Here is a 20,049-nt window from a genome sequence, read left to right as displayed (position 1 = left end):
TATCTGATTACTGCATAATAGAGGTAACTCAGTTGACAGCAGTAATCTTCTGCAGATATTTTATTTACTTTGGGACTTTCTGAATTGGAAAAAGTTCCATTATGGTGCTCTCAACTCAAATGTGCGCTGAGCTCAACTGAAAACCTGACCATTGAGAACAAATTTTCCAGTGTTATTTCACTAAATATTGTTGTCATTTCACTTAGGACTATGCTAATATAAATATTTGCTAATTTCTCTGAGGTTTAAAGGTGATGAGGGTTTACTTATTTCCTTTGTGGCGGATTTTAAATGCCCTGCGCGCGTAAATCCGGCTGGATTTACACGCAGGGCCCTCGCGCGCCCGCGCGCCTATTTTGCATAGGCTGCCGGCACGCGCAGAGCCCCTGGACGCGCGTAAGTCCCGGGGCTTTGTAAAAGGGGGGTCTTGGGGGGCGTGTCGGGGGCATGCCCGGAGTGACGCGGCGTTTCAGGGGCGGCGACGCGGGCGTGGTTTCGGCCCGGGGGTGTTCCGGGGGCGTGGCTGCGGCCTCCGGACCAGCCCCCGGGACCGGAAAACGAAGCAGGGCTGCCGGCCGGCGCGTGCAAAGCTACGCCTGCTGAAAGCAGGCGTAACTTTGCCGACAAAGGTAGGGGGGGTTAGATAGGTCCAGGGGGGTGGGTTAGGTAGGGGAAGGGAAGGGAAGGTGCGGGGGGGTGGAAGGAAAGTTCCCTCTGAGGCCGCTCCGAAATCGGAGCGGCCTCGGAGGGAACAGGCAGTGCGCGCTGGGCTTGGCGCGAGCAGGTTGCACAAATGAGAACCCCCTTGCACGCGCCGACCCCGGATTTTATCCAGCGTACTTTTGTTCGCGCTCGCGTATGTTTTTAAAATCTACCCCTTTATGCATTAGAAGGATTAGGTTTCAGTAGTTATCCTGATCACAGATTTCCAACTTGCTCTTGCATTTCAGATGCAGGAAGCAGCAAAATGGGAAACTGATCAGTATAGACATCCAATCCAGGATCGTAAACTAGCACCATTGGTATATTTATTACATTTGTATCACAATGTCATTCTATTTGTGATTAGTATGTAACCTTATTCTACTAATCGTAGAAAATTCTTTTTCACTCAATGCAGAATTAAGCTCTGGAATTTGTTGCCAGAGGATGTGGTTAGGGCAGTTAGTGTAGCTGGGTTCAAAAAAGGTTTGGATAAGTTCTTGAACGAGAAGTCCATTAACTGCTATTAATCAAGCTTACTAAGGGAATAGCTGTTGCAAGCACAGCCTTCAGGGGCTGATGGTGTGGGCTAGGTGCGCATCACTTGGCTCTTGGGAGAGCAGAACCCATGGGCCACAGGGCAGCTCAGGTCAGGACATGAGTCGCACCCGTGGTGAGGTGTGTGTGCGAGAATGGGCATCACAGGAGCAGAGCTGGACCAAGCTGGGAACACAGGCTACAAAGTAGGTCTCTGGCTAGAACTAGGAACTTGGAACATGGAACTCTTGAGGAGGACGACGTGGAACTTGGGACTTGGAACGTAGATACGTAGAGCTTGGGACTAGGAACATGGAGACGAAGACCTGGAACATGGAGACGAAGACCTGGGACTTGGAACGTAGAAGTGAAGACATGGGACTTGGAACATAGAAGTGAGGACTTGAAACTTGGAATGTAGAAGTGAAGACTTGGAACTTGAAAGTGAAGACTTCGGACTAGACTTGGGACAAGGAAGGCGAGTCCCACAGGCACCCTATACAGCACATGGGACTGATCACGGACCACACTGCAGACTCATGGAACATAGACTAGGAACGGAGACAAAGACTTGAGACATAGACTTGGGATGAGGAAGGCGAGTCCCACAGGCGCCCTACACAGCTCATGGGGCTGTTCGCAGACCACACTGCAAACTCATGGGAGAACATAGATACAGACGGGAATGAGCAAACCCTCAGGCGCCCTACAAAGCACATAGGGCTGGTTGCGGACCACACTGTCCCCTACGCACCGTACACAGCTGGATGGCTAGTCGTGGCCCACGAAGAGATCAGGGCAGGCTCAGGAAGTCTCATAGCGCAGGTTAGTGGAAACCCCTCGGATCCTCCAGAGTCGGAACTAGGGAATCAGGTAAAAGCAGGAAATCTCTGGAGGCACGGGTCCCACCTCCTGGTGCATTAGGACCGGGACAACATCAACAGGGAGACAAGAACCTCATAGGCATCTTGAAACTTGGATCTAGGAACGTCTAGGGTCATCTTAAAACATCTTGGAACATCTAGGATCATGAGTCATCTTGGGATGGACTGCAGGACTTGAGACATCTGGACTTGGAATCGGGCATCAGGATCTGGACTCAGAAAGCTGGCCTCAGGATCCGAACTCAGGAAGCGGACCTCAGGATCCGGACTCAGGAAGCAGACCTCAGGATCCGGACTCAGGAGGCGGACCTCAGGATCCGGACTCAGGAGGCGGACTTCAGGATCCAGACTCAGGAGGCGGACTTCAGGATCCAGACTCAGGAGGCGGTCCTCAGAATCCGGACTCAGAAAGCGAACCTCAGGATCCGGACTCAGGAATCTGACATCAAGAACAGGCACCAGATGAAGAGACATCTTCAGGAGCATCTGAGCTGCTGCGAAGACAAAGCTGGAGTGAAGCAGGGCCCTCTTATAGAGCTGAGAGGGCAACTCCCTGGGAGGAGCTGCTAAGAAGGGACGAGAGCCGCGGGCCTGCCCCCTAGGAGGAGCAGGAACAGGAAGTTCAGGACCCTGGACAGCAGCATCCCTGCCGCTGTGCAGGGAGGAGGCGGAGCAGGGGAAGCAGGCCTCCGGGCAGGCCCCATTGACATCGGCGACCTCTCACCGCATCGAGAAGAAGAGGACTGGGCCGCAAGCAGGCCCCGATGGGGGAGTCAGTCTCCAGGTACTCCGGACGAGGCAAGGACCTGGCGCGGCTCCTGCCTTGCCAGTAAGATGGCGGTTGGGCCGCAGGAGCACCCAACGTTGGCCGTCCCAGGCAAGGCCCCAGCCTCAGCTTCAGCCCCCGGGCCGCGAGGAGTAGCGTCGGTGGCAAGTCAGGCCACGGAGGTAAGCCCCGGTCTGCGTGAAGTGCGGGCAGGGGCGTAACAGTCCCTGCTATTAATTGCATCAGTAGCATGGGATCTTCTTGGTGTTTGGGTACTTGACAGGGTCTTGTGGTCTGGTTTGGCCTCTGTTGGAAACAGGATGCTGGGCTTGATGGACCGTTGGTCTGACCCAGCATGGCAATTTCTTATGTTCTTATGGAAAAATGTAAAGTTATACAATTTTCAGGAATTCTACCAACATCTTCCATGTCCAATTAATTTCTATCAAAAGTGTCAAATACCAAGGTAAATATTTGAATCATCCAGCAGTTTTTTAAATGAGTCCCTAATGCAGATGCTACTTTTTGTATTTTAGATGCGAGAAGTACCAGGACAAAGACCTGAACAAAGGGTTTTAACCATTGAGGAGCAAAAAAGGGTATGTTGATTTTGTTCCAGTTTTAAAATTGATTTTGATTACTTGAGATTACTCCATGATCACAATATAAATCTTTAATATCATACAATTTGAACCTAGTTTTGATCCATCACCATCCCTGATAGTCATATATCCAGGAATAATACTCCCTTGGTTAAAGTCAAAGTTCTTACATCCAGATTTCTAGATGGACTAACATATTTTTAAAAAGATTTCAACACAACTGAATTTACAGAAATTGAGAGTTTGTTGTTTGGAGCATGTTAGGGCACAATTTATGCATAGACAACATAGGTAGCTGCCTAAAGTGCCTAGTTTTGAAGGCACCAAACATCCAGGTCAAGTAGGAACCTGCTTCTGCTTCTTTAGGGCCATATTCTGGTAAAGTTTCAATTGATGTAACCATAACACTCTGCCTATGGGTATCCATATCTTAAATCTGGTCCCGAACATGTGTACACCATTGCTTAGGAACATTGGGGTAGATTTTAAAAGAATACATGCGCGCGTCCATGTGTGCGCGCCATCTGGCATGCACACATGGACATGCGATTTTATAACATGCGTGTGCCAATGCGTGCATGTTATAAAATTGAGGGTCGGCGCGCGCAAGGGGGTGCACATTTGTGTAACCTGCGCGCGCCGATGCCCGCAGCCATCCATAGTTCCCTCCCTGTCCGCTCCAATTTAGGAGTGGCCTGGGAGGGAACTTCCTTTCCCCTATTCTAACCTTCCTACCCTTTCCCCTAACCTTCCTGCCCCCCAGCCCCATCTTAAACCCCCCAAAATCCTTGTCTTACCTGTTGCACTTGCTTCGAGCAGGCGCAGGTTGCGTGCGCTGGCACCCTGCAAATGGCCGCTGTGCCGGGCACCTCTAGCCATGCCCCTGGACCTCCCCGCCCTTCCCCCAGACCGCCCCGACCCCGGACCGCCCTTTTAAGCAACCCCGGGACTTACATGCGTGCCAAGCCTTTGAAAATAGGCCCAGCGCACGTAGATCTTTTAAAATCTACCCCATTATGCATACATAGGTGATGGACTTTTTTGATTTTTGACAATTTAATTAATTCCAAATTACACTACAGTGAGATATCAAGTCCCTAGGACCATAATGCCAGTCAGATTGCTAAATATACCCAGATAACTGTAACAAGTAAATATATAATAATAATAGTAATAATAAATGGAGTAATAATAAATAACGGAAAAAGGGGAACAAGAAAGTTGAAGGCAGGACATACATGTGGGAGAGTGAAGAAAGCTCAGAATAATGCAAGACTTCCCCAGGGTCTCATGAACAGTAGTTAAAGGCTTCAAAAAACCCAGAAAAGCCCTAAAGATAAAAATAAAGATAAGGAACCAATGCAGGAAACAGGCAGGGGTAAGATAAGAGAAAGAAGTTCCACAAGTCCCAAATACAGAAGAAAGAGAGAGAAAAGAAAATATAAATATAATGTATAATAGAAAGGTAAACACAAAAACATGACCAATGGTTAAACTGGTATCTTTTTTATATCATGACAACTAGTCATTAGATCTTGTAGGACCCTTACTCTTAGAGTCAGTATTAAAAGCAGACTCTCATATGGTATAGGGTCGCTTTACTTTATTTAATTTATATTAATTTTTTGTTCATTTTTATCTTTTCATTCAAATAAAACCAATCTCTTGGATTTGCTGAAAAACTACAAATTAACGTAATACGTTCTGAAACAGTGCTGTAATATGCAGTCAAAGTCACAGATATATTCAAATCATGATGCTCATCGTGAAACCACATCCAAATCTCAGTCCCGACACAATCGTGTTTCGGACCCCAAGGTCCTGCTTCAGGGGAATGACTTCTTCCAAACTTCGTATCAGCAACATCCACAGAATTCTATTTCTTTTCCAACAGCATAATTTCAAAATTTCAAATGGCTTCTTCCTGCATCTTCTGACACTGTTATTACTATGGCTGCTGTGCAACCGCCTCACCACCAGGGGTCCTTCAAGAGCAGGCTCTCCTGACTGGGCTGGTCCATCTTCCTTGTTCTCTCTATGTTCTGGACTTACCCTTATAACCCTGCCTGGCAGTTCCCTTGGGGCTTCGGCATCAAGCTCGCCTGGGCTCCCTGCTCTAGCCTTCCTTGCTTTGCTGTGCGTGTGGTCTTTGGACCCTGCTTTGCCTTGCGCTGTGTGTGGCCTTCGGGCCTATTACCCTGCTTTTCCTTGCCTTGCGCTGTGTGTGGTCTTCGGGCCTTCTACCCTGCTTTGCCTTGCCTTGCGCTGTGTAGGGTCTTCAGGCTCCCAGCCCTGCCGTATGTGTATGGCCTTCGGACCCTCTGCCCTGCCATATGTGTATGGCCTTCGGGCCTTCTGCCCTGCCGTGTGAGTGAGGCCTTCGGGCCCTCAGCCCTGCTGTGTGAGTGAGGCCTTCGGGTCCGCTGTCCTACTGTGTGCGTGTGTGGCCTACAGGCCCTCTGCTCTGCCGTGTTTGTGTGTGTGTGGCCTTCGGGCCCTCTGCCCTGTGTGCGTGTGTGACCTTCGGGCCCTCTGCCCTGTGTGCTTGTGTGGCCTTCGGGCTCTCTGCTCTGCCGTGCGTGTGTGTATGTGGCCTTCGGGCTCTTTGCCTTACTACTAGGAACCCTGACCCAGCCTGGACTCTGACACTGTTGCCTGCTGCCTGCCCTAACCCAGTCTGGACTCTGACACTGTTACCTGCCGCCTGCCCTGACCCAGCCTGGAATTTGACACTGTTTCCAGCCATCCCTGTCTCTCTCCACCTGGAGCCACCCTTCTGGGTGGTGTTCACGACACCGGACCAGAGCTCAGCGTAACAGTATGCCGAAGCCATCAATTTCCAGGGGAAGAGATAGGTCTTCGTGCTAAACCGGTGAGTCAACTTTTTTTTCACTAGTCACAATATGCCTCAGCCTCCAAGATTTTATATCTGTGCTCGTTGCCAGACCTTAAACTATCCCAGTTACCAGAACTGTCTTGCCTGTCAACTCTCTAATCAAGAACACTTGGTATGTAGCAGTTGTCACCAAAAGGAAGAGCTGGACAGAGATCTGATTGAAGACATCCACAGGATAGCAAAGAAAGGAGAAGTGGTGATCGTTGGAGACTTTAATATGCCAGATGTAGACTGGAGAATCCCATCTGCAGAATCTAATAATAGTAGAGAAATAGTAGATGCCCTGCAATTAGCTTTGTTCAAACAAATGGTAATGGAACCCACGAGAGAAGGAGCTATACTCGACTTAGTGCTCACTAATGGAGATAATGTCTCAGACGTCCAGGTGGGTGCCCACCTCAGCACCAGTGATCATCAAACGGTATGGTTTAATATCACAAAAAGGACACGGAAAAGAAGCACAAAAACCCAAGTTTTGATGTTCAAAAACACAGACTTTGATGAAATGGGGAAGTACCTGGAGGAAGAACTAAAAGGCTGGGAAAATGAGAGAGATGTGGATCAACAGTGGACCAATCTAAAAGGAGCAATCACCAAGGCAACTAATCTATATGTTAGAAAAGTAAAGAAAAGCAAAAGAAAAATGAAACCTATCTGGTTCTCAAAGGAGGTGGCTGACAAAATAAAGGCTAAAAGAACAGCGTTCAAGAAATATAAAAGATCCCAAAAGGAGGAACACAAAGAAGAATATCTGGTAGAACTGAGGGAGACGAAGAAATTAATCAAGATGGCAAAAAGTCAAGCGGAAGAGAGGATTGCCAAAGAGGTAAAGAGTGGTAACAAAACATTTTTCAGATATATCAGTGAAAAGAGAAAAGTTCAAAGTGGTATAGTGAAATTGAAAGGTGGAAAGGATCAATGTGTGGAGAGAGACGAAGAAATGGCAGAAATATTAAATGAATACTTCAGTTCTGTGTTCACTAAAGAGGACCCTGGAGAAGGACCGACACTAGTTAACAAGAAACTGGAGGGGAATGGAGTAGATGTAACTCCATTTACAGTAGAAAATGTATGGGAAGAGCTGGTGAAACTGAAAGTGGACAAAGCCATGGGGCCTGATGAAGTTCATCCCAGAATACTGAGGAAGCTCAGAGATGTGCTGGCGGGTCCGCTGTGTGACCTATTCAATAGATCCCTAGAAACGGGAGTGGTGCCGAATGATTGGAGGAAAGCGGTGGTGGTCCCGCTTCACAAGAGTGGGAACAGAGAAGAGGCTGGTAACTACAGACCGGTTAGCCTCACTTCGGTGGTGGGAAAAGTAATGGAGTCACTGTTGAAAGAGAGAATAGTGAACTATCTACAGTCGGGAGAATTGCTGGACCAGAGGCAGCATGGATTCACCATTGGAAGATCCTGTCAGACAAATCTGATTGACTTTTTTGACTGGGTAACCAAGGAATTGGATCGAGGAAGAGCACTCGATGTCATCTACTTGGATTTCAGCAAAGCTTTTGACACTGTCCCGCACAGGAGACTGGTGAATAAAATGAGAAGCTTAGGAGTGAGTGTCGAGGTGGTGGCCTGGATTGCAAACTGGTTGACGGACAGAAGACAATGTGTGATGGTAAATGGAACTCTCTCTGAAGAGAGAGCGGTTTTAAGCGGTGTACCGCAGGGATCGGTGTTGGGACCGGTCCTTTTCAATATCTTTGTGAGCGACATTGCGGAAGGGATAGAAGGTAAGGTATGTCTTTTTGCGGATGACACTAAGATCTGCAACAGAGTGGACACACCGGAAGGAGTGGAGAGAATGAGACGGGATTTAAGGAAGATGGAAGAGTGGTCGAAGACATGGCAGCTGACATTCAATGCCAAGAAGTGCAAAGTCATGCATATGGGGAATGGAAATCCGAATGAACTGTATTCGATGGGGGGAGAAAGGCTGATGTGCACGGAGCAGGAGAGAAACCTTGGGGTGATGGTGTCTAATGATCTGAAGTCGGCGAAACAATGTGACAAGGCGATAGCTAAAGCCAGAAGAATGCTGGGCTGCATAGAGAGAGGAATATCGAGTAAGAAAAGGGAAGTGATTATCCCCTTGTACAGGTCCTTGGTGAGACCTCACCTGGAGTATTGTGTTCAGTTCTGGAGACCGTATCTCCGAAGAGACAGAGACAAGATGGAGGCGGTCCAGAGAAGGGTGACCAAAAAGGTGGAAGGTCTTCATCAAATGACTTATGAGGAGAGATTGAAGAATCTAAATATGTACACCCTGGAGGAAAGGAGGAGCAGAGGTGATATGATACAGACTTTCAGATACTTGAAAGGTTTTAATGATCCAAAGACAACGACAAACCTTTTCCATAGGAAAAAAATCAGCAGAACCAGGGGTCACAATTTGAAGCTCCAGGGAGGAAGATTCAGAACCAATGTCAGGAAGTATTTCTTCACGGAGAGGGTGGTGGATGCCTGGAATGCCCTTCCGGAGGAAGTGGTGAAGACCAGAACTGTGAAGGACTTCAAAGGGGCGTGGGATAAACACTGTGGATCCATAAAATCAAGAGGCCATCAATAAAGAGTGGGTGGCTAGCCAGAATGACGGCTACTGCCTGGAGACAATACCATTATTCAATAAACATACACATGGTTACTGTGACTCCAACATCGCTCTAAGCTACAACAGCAAGAGGAAATGTGGAAAAAAGGATTCACACTCACAAAGTGGGGAGTAGCTGGCTTGTTACGGCGGTTACTACCCCAAACCAAATAAGCCTGATACTTCACTTTCAATGCATATCCAGCATAGCTCTCTGCTTCAACGGCAGGGGAGAAGAAAAACTGATACTTCACGCATATCCAGCATAGCTCCCTGCTTCAACAGCAGGGGATAAGAAAAACTGATACTTCACGCATATCCAGCATAGCTCTCTGCTTCAACGGCAGGGGAGAAGAAAAACTGATACTTCACGCATATCCAGCATAGCTCTCTGCTTCAACGGCAGGGGAGAAGAAAAACTGATACTTCACGCATATCCAGCATAGCTCTCTGCTTCAACAGCAGGGGAGAAGAAAAAAGGATTCGCACTCACAAAGCGGGGAGTAGCTGGCTTGTTACGGCGGTTACTACCCCAAACCAAATAAGCCTGATACTTCACTTTCAATGCATATCCTGCTTCAACGGCAGGGGAGAAGAAAAACTGATACTTCACGCATATCCAGCATAGCTCTCTGCTTCAACAGCAGGGGAGAAGAAAAACTGATACTACAAGCATATCCAGCATAGCTCCCTGCTTCAACGGCAGGGGAGAAGAAAAACAACCAATAAGGGCTGAATAACACAGTCTGGGTAAAACAAATAAGCATGGGTGTAGCTTGCTTATTGCAGCGGTTACTTCCCCTACTACCCATAACTAATCAAGCTTGATATTTCACTTGGTTGCAGCTCCATCACTGCTCTCTACATTAATGGTGGGGGTGGAAGGGAAATAGAACCAAAGAGCTAAGAGAAACAGATAAGTATGAGAAAAAAATGTGAAGCTTGCTGGGCAGACTGGATGGGCCGTTTGGTCTTCTTCTGCCGTCATTTCTATGTTTCTATGTTTCTATGTCACAAGAGGAATGTTTCGGTCTACCAGGAGTGTTTAAATTGTAGTACTTCTAGACCAGGATGGTGGACCTGCTCTTGTCGCCCGTGCCTTTTGCCTCCAGGCAAACCCTGCCTCTGCTGCACAGCTAACGGGCCAGCTGTTTCTCCAAAAAAACTCAGCCAGTTCTACTACATTAAATCCTGCTTCTGGTCCTGCTAAGGTTTTCTGTATTGACAGTTTGCAAACAAAGAATGCCAGTACATCCTTTCATAAAATATCTCACCAAGAAGTAAGTGATATTTCAGGAAAATTCAAGACTCACCGGGTTAAGAAGGTTTCTATAACTTCCACGCTAGAGCACCAGAAACAGAAGCAGAGGGAAGTAATTAACTCTAGCAGGGCTCTGCTGCCCACAGCTGCCAATCAGACACTAACGAGCACCTTCTCAAGACGGCCCAAAGCGGCTGTGTTTTCCCTAAGCTGCAAGGCTCCGCTGCAGAATCAAGGAACCATGATCTGGGGTTTAAGAATCTGTCCTTGTTTACCAAGTCCTCTACAGCCCAGTCTGTATCCTCCTCTCACTCCAGCATAATGACTCCCATAATTAGTCAACAATCCACAACTGACTACCTTGCTCTGCCATCTCAGTCTGTGACAGTATCCCAGAAGGGGCTTGAGCCTGCCTTGCCACCCCCGGAGGGGCTTGAGCCTGCCTTACCACCCTCGGAGGGGCCTGAGCCTGCCCTGCCACCCCAGGTGGGGCTTGGACCTACCGCTGTGCCTCTGAAAGGGCTTGAGCCTGACCTGCCGCCCCCGGAGGGGCTTGAGTCTGCGGTACCGTCCCTGGAGGGGTCCGAACCAGTCCTGCTGCCGCCCCGGAGGGGTCCGAACCGGTCCTGCTGCCACCCCCGGAGGGGCTTGGATTTACCACTGTTCACCAGGAGGGGCTTGGACTTACTGCCTTGACGTCCCCGGAGGGGTCCGAACCAGTCCTGCTGCCGTCCCTCGAGGGGTCCGAACCGGTCCTGCTGCCGCCCCCGGAGGGGTCCGAACCGGCCCAGCTGCCGCCCCCGGAGGGGTCCGAACCGGTCCAGCTGCCGCCCCCGGAGGGGTCCGAACCGGCCCAGCTGCCGCCCCCGGAGGGGTCCGTACCAGACTTGCTGTCATTCCCGGAGGTGTCCGAGCCTGCCGCCTTGCCCCAGGAGGGGTTATGGACTGCTTTATCGCCCCAGGAGGGGTTATGCACTGCCTTATCGCCCCAGGAGGGGTTATGGACTGCCTTGCTGCCTCAGGAAGGAGTTCAATTGCCGCTTCGCCCCAGGAGGGGTCTGACTTCATTATTGAATACCCCCTGCAAAGATGGGACCCAGGAGGAGGGGGAGGCCTTGAGTTGGGGGGTACTGTTACGGATTTGGCTGCTGTGCAACCGCCTCACCACCAGGGGTCCTTCAAGAGCAGGCTCTCCTGACTGGGCTGGTCCATCTTCCTTGTTCTCTCTATGTTCTGGACTTCCCCTTATAACCCTGCCTGGCAGTTCCCTCGGGGCTTCGGCATCAAGCTCACCTGGGCTCCCTGCTCTAGCCTTCCTTGCTTTGCTGTGCGTGTGGTCTTTGGACCCTGCTTTGCCTTGCCTTGCGCTGTGTGTGGCGTTCGGGCCTTCTACCCTGCTTTGCCTTGCCTTGCGCTGTGTATGGCCTTCGGGCCTTCTACCCTGCTTTGCCTTGCCTTGCGCTGTGTGTGGTCTTCGGGCCTTCTATTCTGCTTTGCCTTGCGCTGTGTGTGGTCTTCGGGCTCCCAGCCCTTCCGTATGAGTGAGGCCTTCGGGCCCTCTGCCCTGCCGAGTGAGTGAGTCCTTCGGGCCCTCTGCCCTGCCGTGTGTGTGGCCTTCGGGCCCTCTGCCCTGTGTGCGTGTGTGGCCTTCGGGCTCTCTGCTCTGCCGTGCGTGTGTGTGTGGCCTTCGGGCTCTTTGCCTTACTACTAGGTACCCTGACCCAGCCTGGACTCTAACACTGTTGCCTGCTGCCTGCCCTGACCCAGCCTGGACTCTGACACTGTTACCTGCCGCCTGCCCTGACCCAGCCTGGACTCTGACACTGTTGCCTGCCGCCTGCCCTGACCCAGCCTGGACTCTGACACTGTTGCCTGCCGCCTGCCTGACCCAGCCTGAACTCTGACACTGTTGCCTGCCACCTGCCCTAACCCAGCCTGGACTCTGACACTGTTGCCTGCCGCCTGCCCTGACCCAGCCTGGAATTTGACACTGTTTCCAGCCATCCCTGTCTCTCTCCACCTGGAGCCACCCTTCTGGGTGGTGTTCACGACACCGGACCAGAGCTCAGCGTAACAGACACTGTGCGAGTCTGAATGCAGACCACGTCAGAAGATGCAGGAAGTAGACATTTGAAATTTTGAAATTATGCTGTTGGAAAAGAAATAGAATTCTGTGGATGTTGCTGATACGAAGTTTGGAAGAAGTTATTCCCCTGAAGCAGGACCTTGGGGTCCGAAACACAATCGTGTCGGGACTGAGATTTGGACGTGGTTTCACGATGAGCATCATGATTTGAATATATCTGTGACTTTGACTGCATAATACAGCACTGCTTCAGAACGTATTACGTTAATTTGTATTTTTTCAGCAAATCCAAGAGATTGGTTTTATTTGAATGAAAAGATAAAAATGAACAAACAATTAACATAAAGTAAATAAAGTAAAGTGACCCTATACCATATGAGAGTCTGCTTTTAATACTGACTCTAAGAGTAAGGGTCCTACAAGATCTAATGGCTAGTTGTCATGATATAAAAAAAGTTCTCACAGGACAAGCAGGATGGTTGTCCTCACAAATGGGTGACATCGAGGATGGAGCCCACCACGGAAAACTTCTGTCAAAGTTTAAACAGAACTTTGACTGGCCCCTACTGGGCATGCCCAGCAAGGCACTGACCCTGCAGCCAGCAGGGGTCTCCCTTCAGTCTTCTTTTTTCCGCGCAGCAGCTGCCACGCGGTGAAAGGAGCTCTCTTACCACGTTCCTGACAGGAATTCGGTTTTTTCTTTCCAAAGAAAATTTGCCCCTCAGGGGTCTCCCTTCGACAAATTTTTGTCACCTCCGCGAAAGCCGGTAAGTTTTTTGCCGATTTTCATCGACTGCCGTCGATTTTGGCCCTAGAGGCCTGTTGGCACTTACCAATCCCGCGGCTAAATTTGGCCCTAAGCCATGGCGACGGGGTTCCGTCGTTGTCCGGATTGCACCCGGACTATGTCCATCACAGATCCCCATCGGGTCTGTGTTCTATGTTTGGGAAGTGAGCATGATGTCCTGACTTGCACTAAATGTGCCCTAATGACACCTAAGGGTTGTAAAGCCAGGATGGAGAAGATGGGGCTCCTCTTCCATGCACCCACCCCAACGCCATCGATAGCATCGACGTCATCGGAACCGGCACCGTCGAAGTTGCACCACCATCGTCAACCCTCCGGTGACCGTCCTCCACCGATGACTTCTCGGCCGTCGACTCCTGTCCCCTCCCCGGATGGGCGAGGAGATCGGAAGGATAAGCATCGCCATCGACGGCACAAGTCTCGGCCCGTCGAGGATCCACAACCATCGACCTCTGAACAGGCTGAGCCACCGACAAAAAAGCCTCGGTCAGACCTGGCACCGTCCACGTCTCGTTCGCAGGCACCGAGGAAACCCTCACCCTTCCGGGGTGCGGGGGCCGCGATCCCACCGGTTACGGTGGTACTTCCGGCCCTGCCTCAGCCTCCCTCTCCCGTCGAGCCGGGTATGATTACCCCTGGTCTCCGGGCAGAACTGGACCGACTGGTCCAGGAGGCCATCGAGAATGCGATGCGAAGATTCCAACCTCCATCGACACCGCCTCCGGCACCGATTCCGGCACCGCCTCAGGCACCGACCTCAGCACCGACTCTGCCACCGAGGAGGGAACCGACCACCGAGCCTCTAGTGGAAGCGTTGGCACCGATACTGAATCGAATGGAGGCACTCATGCGCGCCCTTCCATCGGTGATTCCGGTAGCACCGACTACACCATCATCTCCGGAAGGACATTCATCGACAGGAGAAACACCGTTCCGGATTCCCCCGTCCGGTGTCGTTCCATCGGTGCCTTCACATGCCTTTCCACCGATTTATCCTTCGGCTCCATCGATTCCAAGATCGGCACCGATTCCATCGGTAGCCCCGAAACCCTCGATGCCGTTCACAGTTCCGCTTGCAGCTCCGATTCCATCGATGCCTTTGGATCCTCTACCGGGTCCTTCAGGACTGCAAGCCCTACATGATCCCTACGATACCTGGGGTGATGATTCATCTTCAGATACAGATTTACCATCCCCACCATCTCCTACAGAGAGTAGAAAACGATCTCCTCCTGAAGATCTCTCCTTTATAAATTTCGTAAAGGAGATGTCAGAAATTGTGCCTTTTCAGCTGCAATCTGAGACCGATGACAGGCACCAAATGATGGACCTGCTCCAATTTCTGGATGCCCCAAAGATCATCGCTTCCATCCCCATTCACCAGGTATTTTTGGATCTTTTAAAGAAAAACTGGGAATCTCCTTCATCGGTGTCACCAGTTAGTAAAAAAGCTGACTCCACATACCTCGTTCAGTCAGCACCAGGATTTCAGAAGTCTCAACTGGATCATCGCTCTGTTGTAGTTGAGTCTGCGCAAAAGAAGGCCAAGCGCCTAAAACCACACTCTTCCACTCCCCCTATCAAGGACAACAAATTTCTTGATAGTGTGGGAAGGAAAGTGTATCATGGGGCTATGTTGATATCTCGCATAGCTTCATACCAACTCTATATGACACAATACAACAGAGCTATCCTCAAACAGATGCAGGACTACGCTGACACATTACCGGACCAATACCAGCCACAGCTTCAAGCCCTCCTTCACAAAGGCTTTGAAGCTGGGAAGCACGAGATCAGAACGGCCTACGATATCTTCGATGCTTCCACGAAAGTCTCAGCTACTGCCATCTCAGCCAGACGTTGGGCTTGGTTAAAGTCATCCAACCTTCGCCCAGAGGTCCAGGATCGTCTAGCCGATTTACCCTGCTTGGGGGACAATCTGTTCGGAGAACAGATTCAACAGATTGTGGCGGAATTAAAGGATCACCACGAGACGTTGAAACAACTTTCGTCTGTTCCATCTGACGTATCCTCCAAACCACCACCTAAGAAGGACTCTAAAAAGTCATTCTTTCGGCCACGTCGTTATTACCCTCCGTCGACTAGGCCTCGTCCGGCTCGATCCTCCACCAGACCTCAGCTACGCCAACCTCGGAAACAAAGACCTGCTGTAGCCCCACCTCCCGGACCTGCGGCAGGCCTTTGACTTCCCGACACAGAGCACATGCCATATCCCACTACCTCACATCCCTGTAAGGGGTCGTCTGTGCCACTTTTTACAGCATTGGATACGGATTACCTCAGACCAGTGGGTGGTGGCAGTTATCGCACAGGGTTACCACCTCAACTTTATTACTCTTCCGGCAGACTCCCCGCCTCTTCAAGCATGGAGTCTATCCACCCATTTGGCTCAATTACAACAGGAAGTATCCCTTCTTCTGCAATCAATGCTATAGAACCCGTTCCTCCCTCTCAACGAGGCACGGGATTCTATTCCAGATACTTCCTAATACCAAAGAAATCAGGGGGACTACGTCCCATTTTGGACCTTCGAGCCCTCAACAAATACCTTCAAAAAGAGAAGTTCAAAATGGTAACCCTAGGCGCGCTGCTCCCTCTGCTACAAAGAGGGGATTGGCTGTGCTCTCTCGACCTCAAGGACGCTTATACCCACATTGCGATCACACAATCCCATCGCAAATATCTGCGGTTTCTAGTGGGCCACGACCATTATCAATACCGTGTCCTCCCTTTCGGTCTGGCTTCTGCCCCACGAGTCTTTACCAAATGTCTCGTAGTGGTAGCAGCATTCCTAAGGAAGGAAGGCGTCCATGTCTACCCATACCTAGACGATTGGCTAATCAGGGCCTCCACCCAACAGATAGCTCAATCCTCCCTAAAATTGACAATTCAAACACTCCTTTCCTTAGGGTTTCTCGTCAATTACGAGAAATCTTGCTTAGTCCCGTCTCAAACCTTATCCTTCATTGGGGCAGACTTGGACACCTTACAGGCAAAGGCTTACCTTCCTCTTCAGAGGGTCCACGCCCTAATGTCCCTGGCTCGCCAGCTCCAGTCTCAGAACACTGCCACGGCTCGCCAGTTCCTCATTCTCCTAGGGCACATGGCATCCTCGGTTCAAGTCACTCCCATGACCCGACTAGCCATGAGAGTAACACAATGGACTCTGCGACACCAATGGATTCAAGCTTTTCAGCCTCTGTCCTCCATAGTCACAGTCACACAAGCGCTGCACCTATCCTTAACCTGGTGGACGACTCAGGTCAACCTCCTTCAGGGCTTACCCTTTCTTCCACCGGATCCGCAAGTTATCCTAACCACCGACGCTTCTCACATCGGTTGGGGAGCCCATGTGGACGACCTTCAAACCCAAGGGTTATGGTCCAAAGAGGAAGCCGAACACCAGATCAATTTCCTGGAACTTCGAGCAATCCGCTATGCGCTCCGCACTTTCAAAGATCATCTCTTTCATCAGATAATCTTAATCCAGACGGACAACCAAGTGGCCATGTGGTACATAAACAAGCAGGGAGGCACAGGCTCCTTCCTTCTGTGTCAGGAGGCTGCGCAGATCTGGGCGGAAGCCCTCTCCCACTCCATGTACCTCAGGGCCACTTACCTGCCGGGAGTGGACAACGTATTGGCAGACCAGCTGAGCCGTGTCTTCCAACCACACGAGTGGTCGCTCGATCCTCTGGTAGCGACCTCTCTGTTTCACAAGTGGGGTTCTCCCCGCATAGACCTCTTTGCGTCCCCTCAGAACCACAAGGTGGACGATTACTGCTCTCTCATTCGGAGCCAGCACTCTCGGCCGAGGGATGCCTTCTCCCTCAAGTGGACAACCGGTCTGCTCTATGCGTTCCCTCCACTCCCTCTTGTGTCAAAGACTCTCGTGAAGCTACGCCAGGACGGGGGAACCATGATCCTGATAGCACCTTACTGGCCACGCCAAGTATGGTTTCCAATACTCCAGGATCTCTCCATCCGCAGGCACATTCCTCTGGGAAAGGACCCGCATCTGCTCACTCAAAACGACGGATGCCTCCTCCATCCCAACCTCCAAGCCTTGTCCCTGACGGCATGGATGTTGAAAGGTTAGTCCTTCAGCCTTTCAACCTTTCAGATTCCGTTTCTCGGGTCCTGATAGCTTCACGAAAGCCTTCCACAAGAAAGTCTACTCATACAAATGGAAAAGGTACACATCATGGTGCACTTCTCAGTCCCTTGATCCCCTTTCCTGTCCAATCTCCAAATTCTTGGACTATTTATGGCATCTCTCTGAATCAGGTCTTAAAACCTCTTCTATCAGAATGCATGTCAGTGCGGTAGCCGCCTTCCATAAAGGTGTACAGGGTGTCCCTATTTCAGTACAACCCCTAGTAACACGTTTTCTTAAAGGCTTGCTCCATCTGAAGCCACCCTTACGTCCTCCGGCCCCATCTTGGGACCTTAACCTGGTTCTTGGTCGTCTCATGAAACCTCCTTTCGAACCTCTGCACTCCTGTGAGTTAAAGTATCTCACATGGAAAGTGTTATTCCTTTTGGCTATCACTTCAGCTCGCAGGGTTAGTGAATTGCAGGCCCTAGTTACCTATCCGCCTTACACTAAGCTCCTGCAGGACCGGGCGGTACTCCGCACTCACCCTAAATTTTTACCTAAGGTAGTTTCGGAGTTTCATATTAATCAATCCATCATCCTACCTATCTTTTTTCCCAGGCCCCACTCCAACTCTGGAGAACAGACCCTGCATACCCTAGACTGTAAACGGGCTCTAGCCTTTTACCTAGACCGTACAGTTTCTCACAGGACGAGCACTCAATTATTCGTCTCTTTTCATCCTAACAAGTTAGGACAACCTGTGGGTAAGCAGGCTCTTTCCTCCTGGTTGGCGGACTGCATTGCTTTCTGCTATGAGCAAGCGGGCATCCCTTTTCAAGACCGTGTGAAAGCACACTCTGTGAGGGCCATGGCGACGTCAGTGGCACACCTTCGATCGGTGCCGCTTCCTGACATCTGCAGGGCTGCAACCTGGAGTTCTCTCCATACCTTTGCAGCCCACTATTGTTTGGACAAAGCTGGAAGACAGGACTCCATCTTCGGCCAATCTGTCTTGCGTAACCTTTTTCCAACGTGATGTACCAACACCCTTCCACCTCCCGGTAGGGTGCGGATGCCCTTTCCCAAATTACACCCCACTTGTAGTGCCTGTTGCACGTCGTTGGGTGCATTTGGTGCAAGTCAGGACATCCTCAGCTCGGTACTCACCCATTTGTGAGGACAACCATCCTGCTTGTCCTGTGAGAAAGCAAATGTTGCTTACCTGATGTAACAGGTGTTCTCACAGGACAGCAGGATGTTAGTCCTCACGAAACCCGCCCGCCTCCCCGCGGTGTTGGGTTTGTTTTGTTTTTACTTTCTAGGCACTGCCTGTAGCTTTGAAAATCAGACTGAAGGGAGACCCCTGCTGGCTGCAGGGTCAGTGCCTTGCTGGGCATGCCCAGTAGGGGCCAGTCAAAGTTCTGTTTAAACTTTGACAGAAGTTTTCCGTGGTGGGCTCCATCCTCGATGTCACCCATTTGTGAGGACTAACATCCTGCTGTCCTGTGAGAACACCTGTTACATCAGGTAAGCAACATTTGCTATACCAGTTTAACTATTGGTCAGGTTTTTGTGTTTACAAATAAAGGTTTACTGGAATACACAGTTGTATGTTTGTGGGTATTGTTTGTGATTAATAGAAAGGTAATACTAATAAAAGGTGAGGCCAGGGCTGCTGATGTCAGAGAAATAATGGGACAACAGAAGAGCAGGAAAACCAAAAGAAGCTGGCACCGGGGCAGCAATGGAGAAAAAGTGAAGAAAAAGTAGAAATGCCGGTGCTGGAAAATACTGAAAAAATGGAGAAATGGGAATTCTTTGTAGTTCTCACTTTCCCTGTCATGCACCAAGATTTGTACTAGCAGAGCACCCTTGGCATGCTGGGGTAGGTGCATGGAAGACGAAACACATTCATTTTTGATCTTCACATTTCCTTGAGAAGGAAAAATAGGGATGCAGTCTCTTTAAAAAAAAAACCAAAAAAAAACAAGTCCTTTGTTTTGTTTCCCCCAGCGACTACCTTCTGGGCAGCTGTAGGCTTTGAAAGATTGTATAGATTACAGTGAGTCAGGATAAGATGGTAGACTTTTTTTGTGTAGCTGCATTTGTCTGCTGTAATTTTTTATATATATTAAACTTACTGTAACTATACAGTTCATTTCTGTTGTAAACATTAAAAAAAAAATCTAATCATTTTATGAAGCCCCAGATTACATTTGTTGTGAGGGCAATGTTTTAGTGCCTGTGGAAGATGAGATAATTAGGGCCTTATATGCCAAAAAGGGAGATGGTGGCAGTGGTCCCTGTGCTAGTAATTAACCAATGCTGGCTTTTAGGCAGTGTCAACAGGGCAGATTGCTTGTGGTGTCATGCAGGAAGGGGTGCCGCAGGCCTGTGGTCATCACCTATGCTGTTCTCAGTGATGTGCATGCACACCTGAGCAGGATTCCATGCACCTCAGACCCTGCAGAGCCAGATGCAGACATGGCTCAAGAAGGAGCAGCAGAAGCCTGTCCCGCCTTTGCTGCTGCTGCTCCCCATTTTGCTAGCCCTGTGAGCATGTTCAAAACTCACGAGCCAACGTTTTCTTTTTGCTGATTTTGTGCATTATGAGATCAGCATAGAAGAAATGCTAACCTGTGAGTTTTGAACATGCACACAAAGCCTTCACAGGTGGGGAGGAGCAGCAGTGGCGGCTCTACCACTAAACAGGTTTTTGCTCTGGGAGGAGGCAGGGGAGAATGGCGAGGCATTGGGGAGGGGGAAGAAGGGAGATGTTGGGGATTGGAGT

General features: G+C 50.0%; 1 protein-coding gene across 1 annotated transcript in view; it reads left to right on the top strand.

Moving 5' to 3' along the window:
- LOC115083229 overlaps nucleotides 1-20,049 on the top strand; it is a 509,967-nt gene that overhangs the window by 74,725 nt on the left and 415,193 nt on the right. Inside the window, exon 3 of the mRNA XM_029587038.1 lies at nucleotides 3,426-3,488. Coding sequence (XP_029442898.1) covers nucleotides 3,426-3,488 — 63 coding nt within the window. The remainder of the gene's footprint in view (nucleotides 1-3,425; nucleotides 3,489-20,049) is intronic.

Source organism: Rhinatrema bivittatum, chromosome 2 (genome assembly GCF_901001135.1).
Source record: "Rhinatrema bivittatum chromosome 2, aRhiBiv1.1, whole genome shotgun sequence".
NCBI lineage: Eukaryota > Metazoa > Chordata > Amphibia > Gymnophiona > Rhinatrematidae > Rhinatrema > Rhinatrema bivittatum.
Note: the sequence above shows the minus strand (reverse complement) of the source record. Positions and strands in the feature narration are given on the sequence as shown.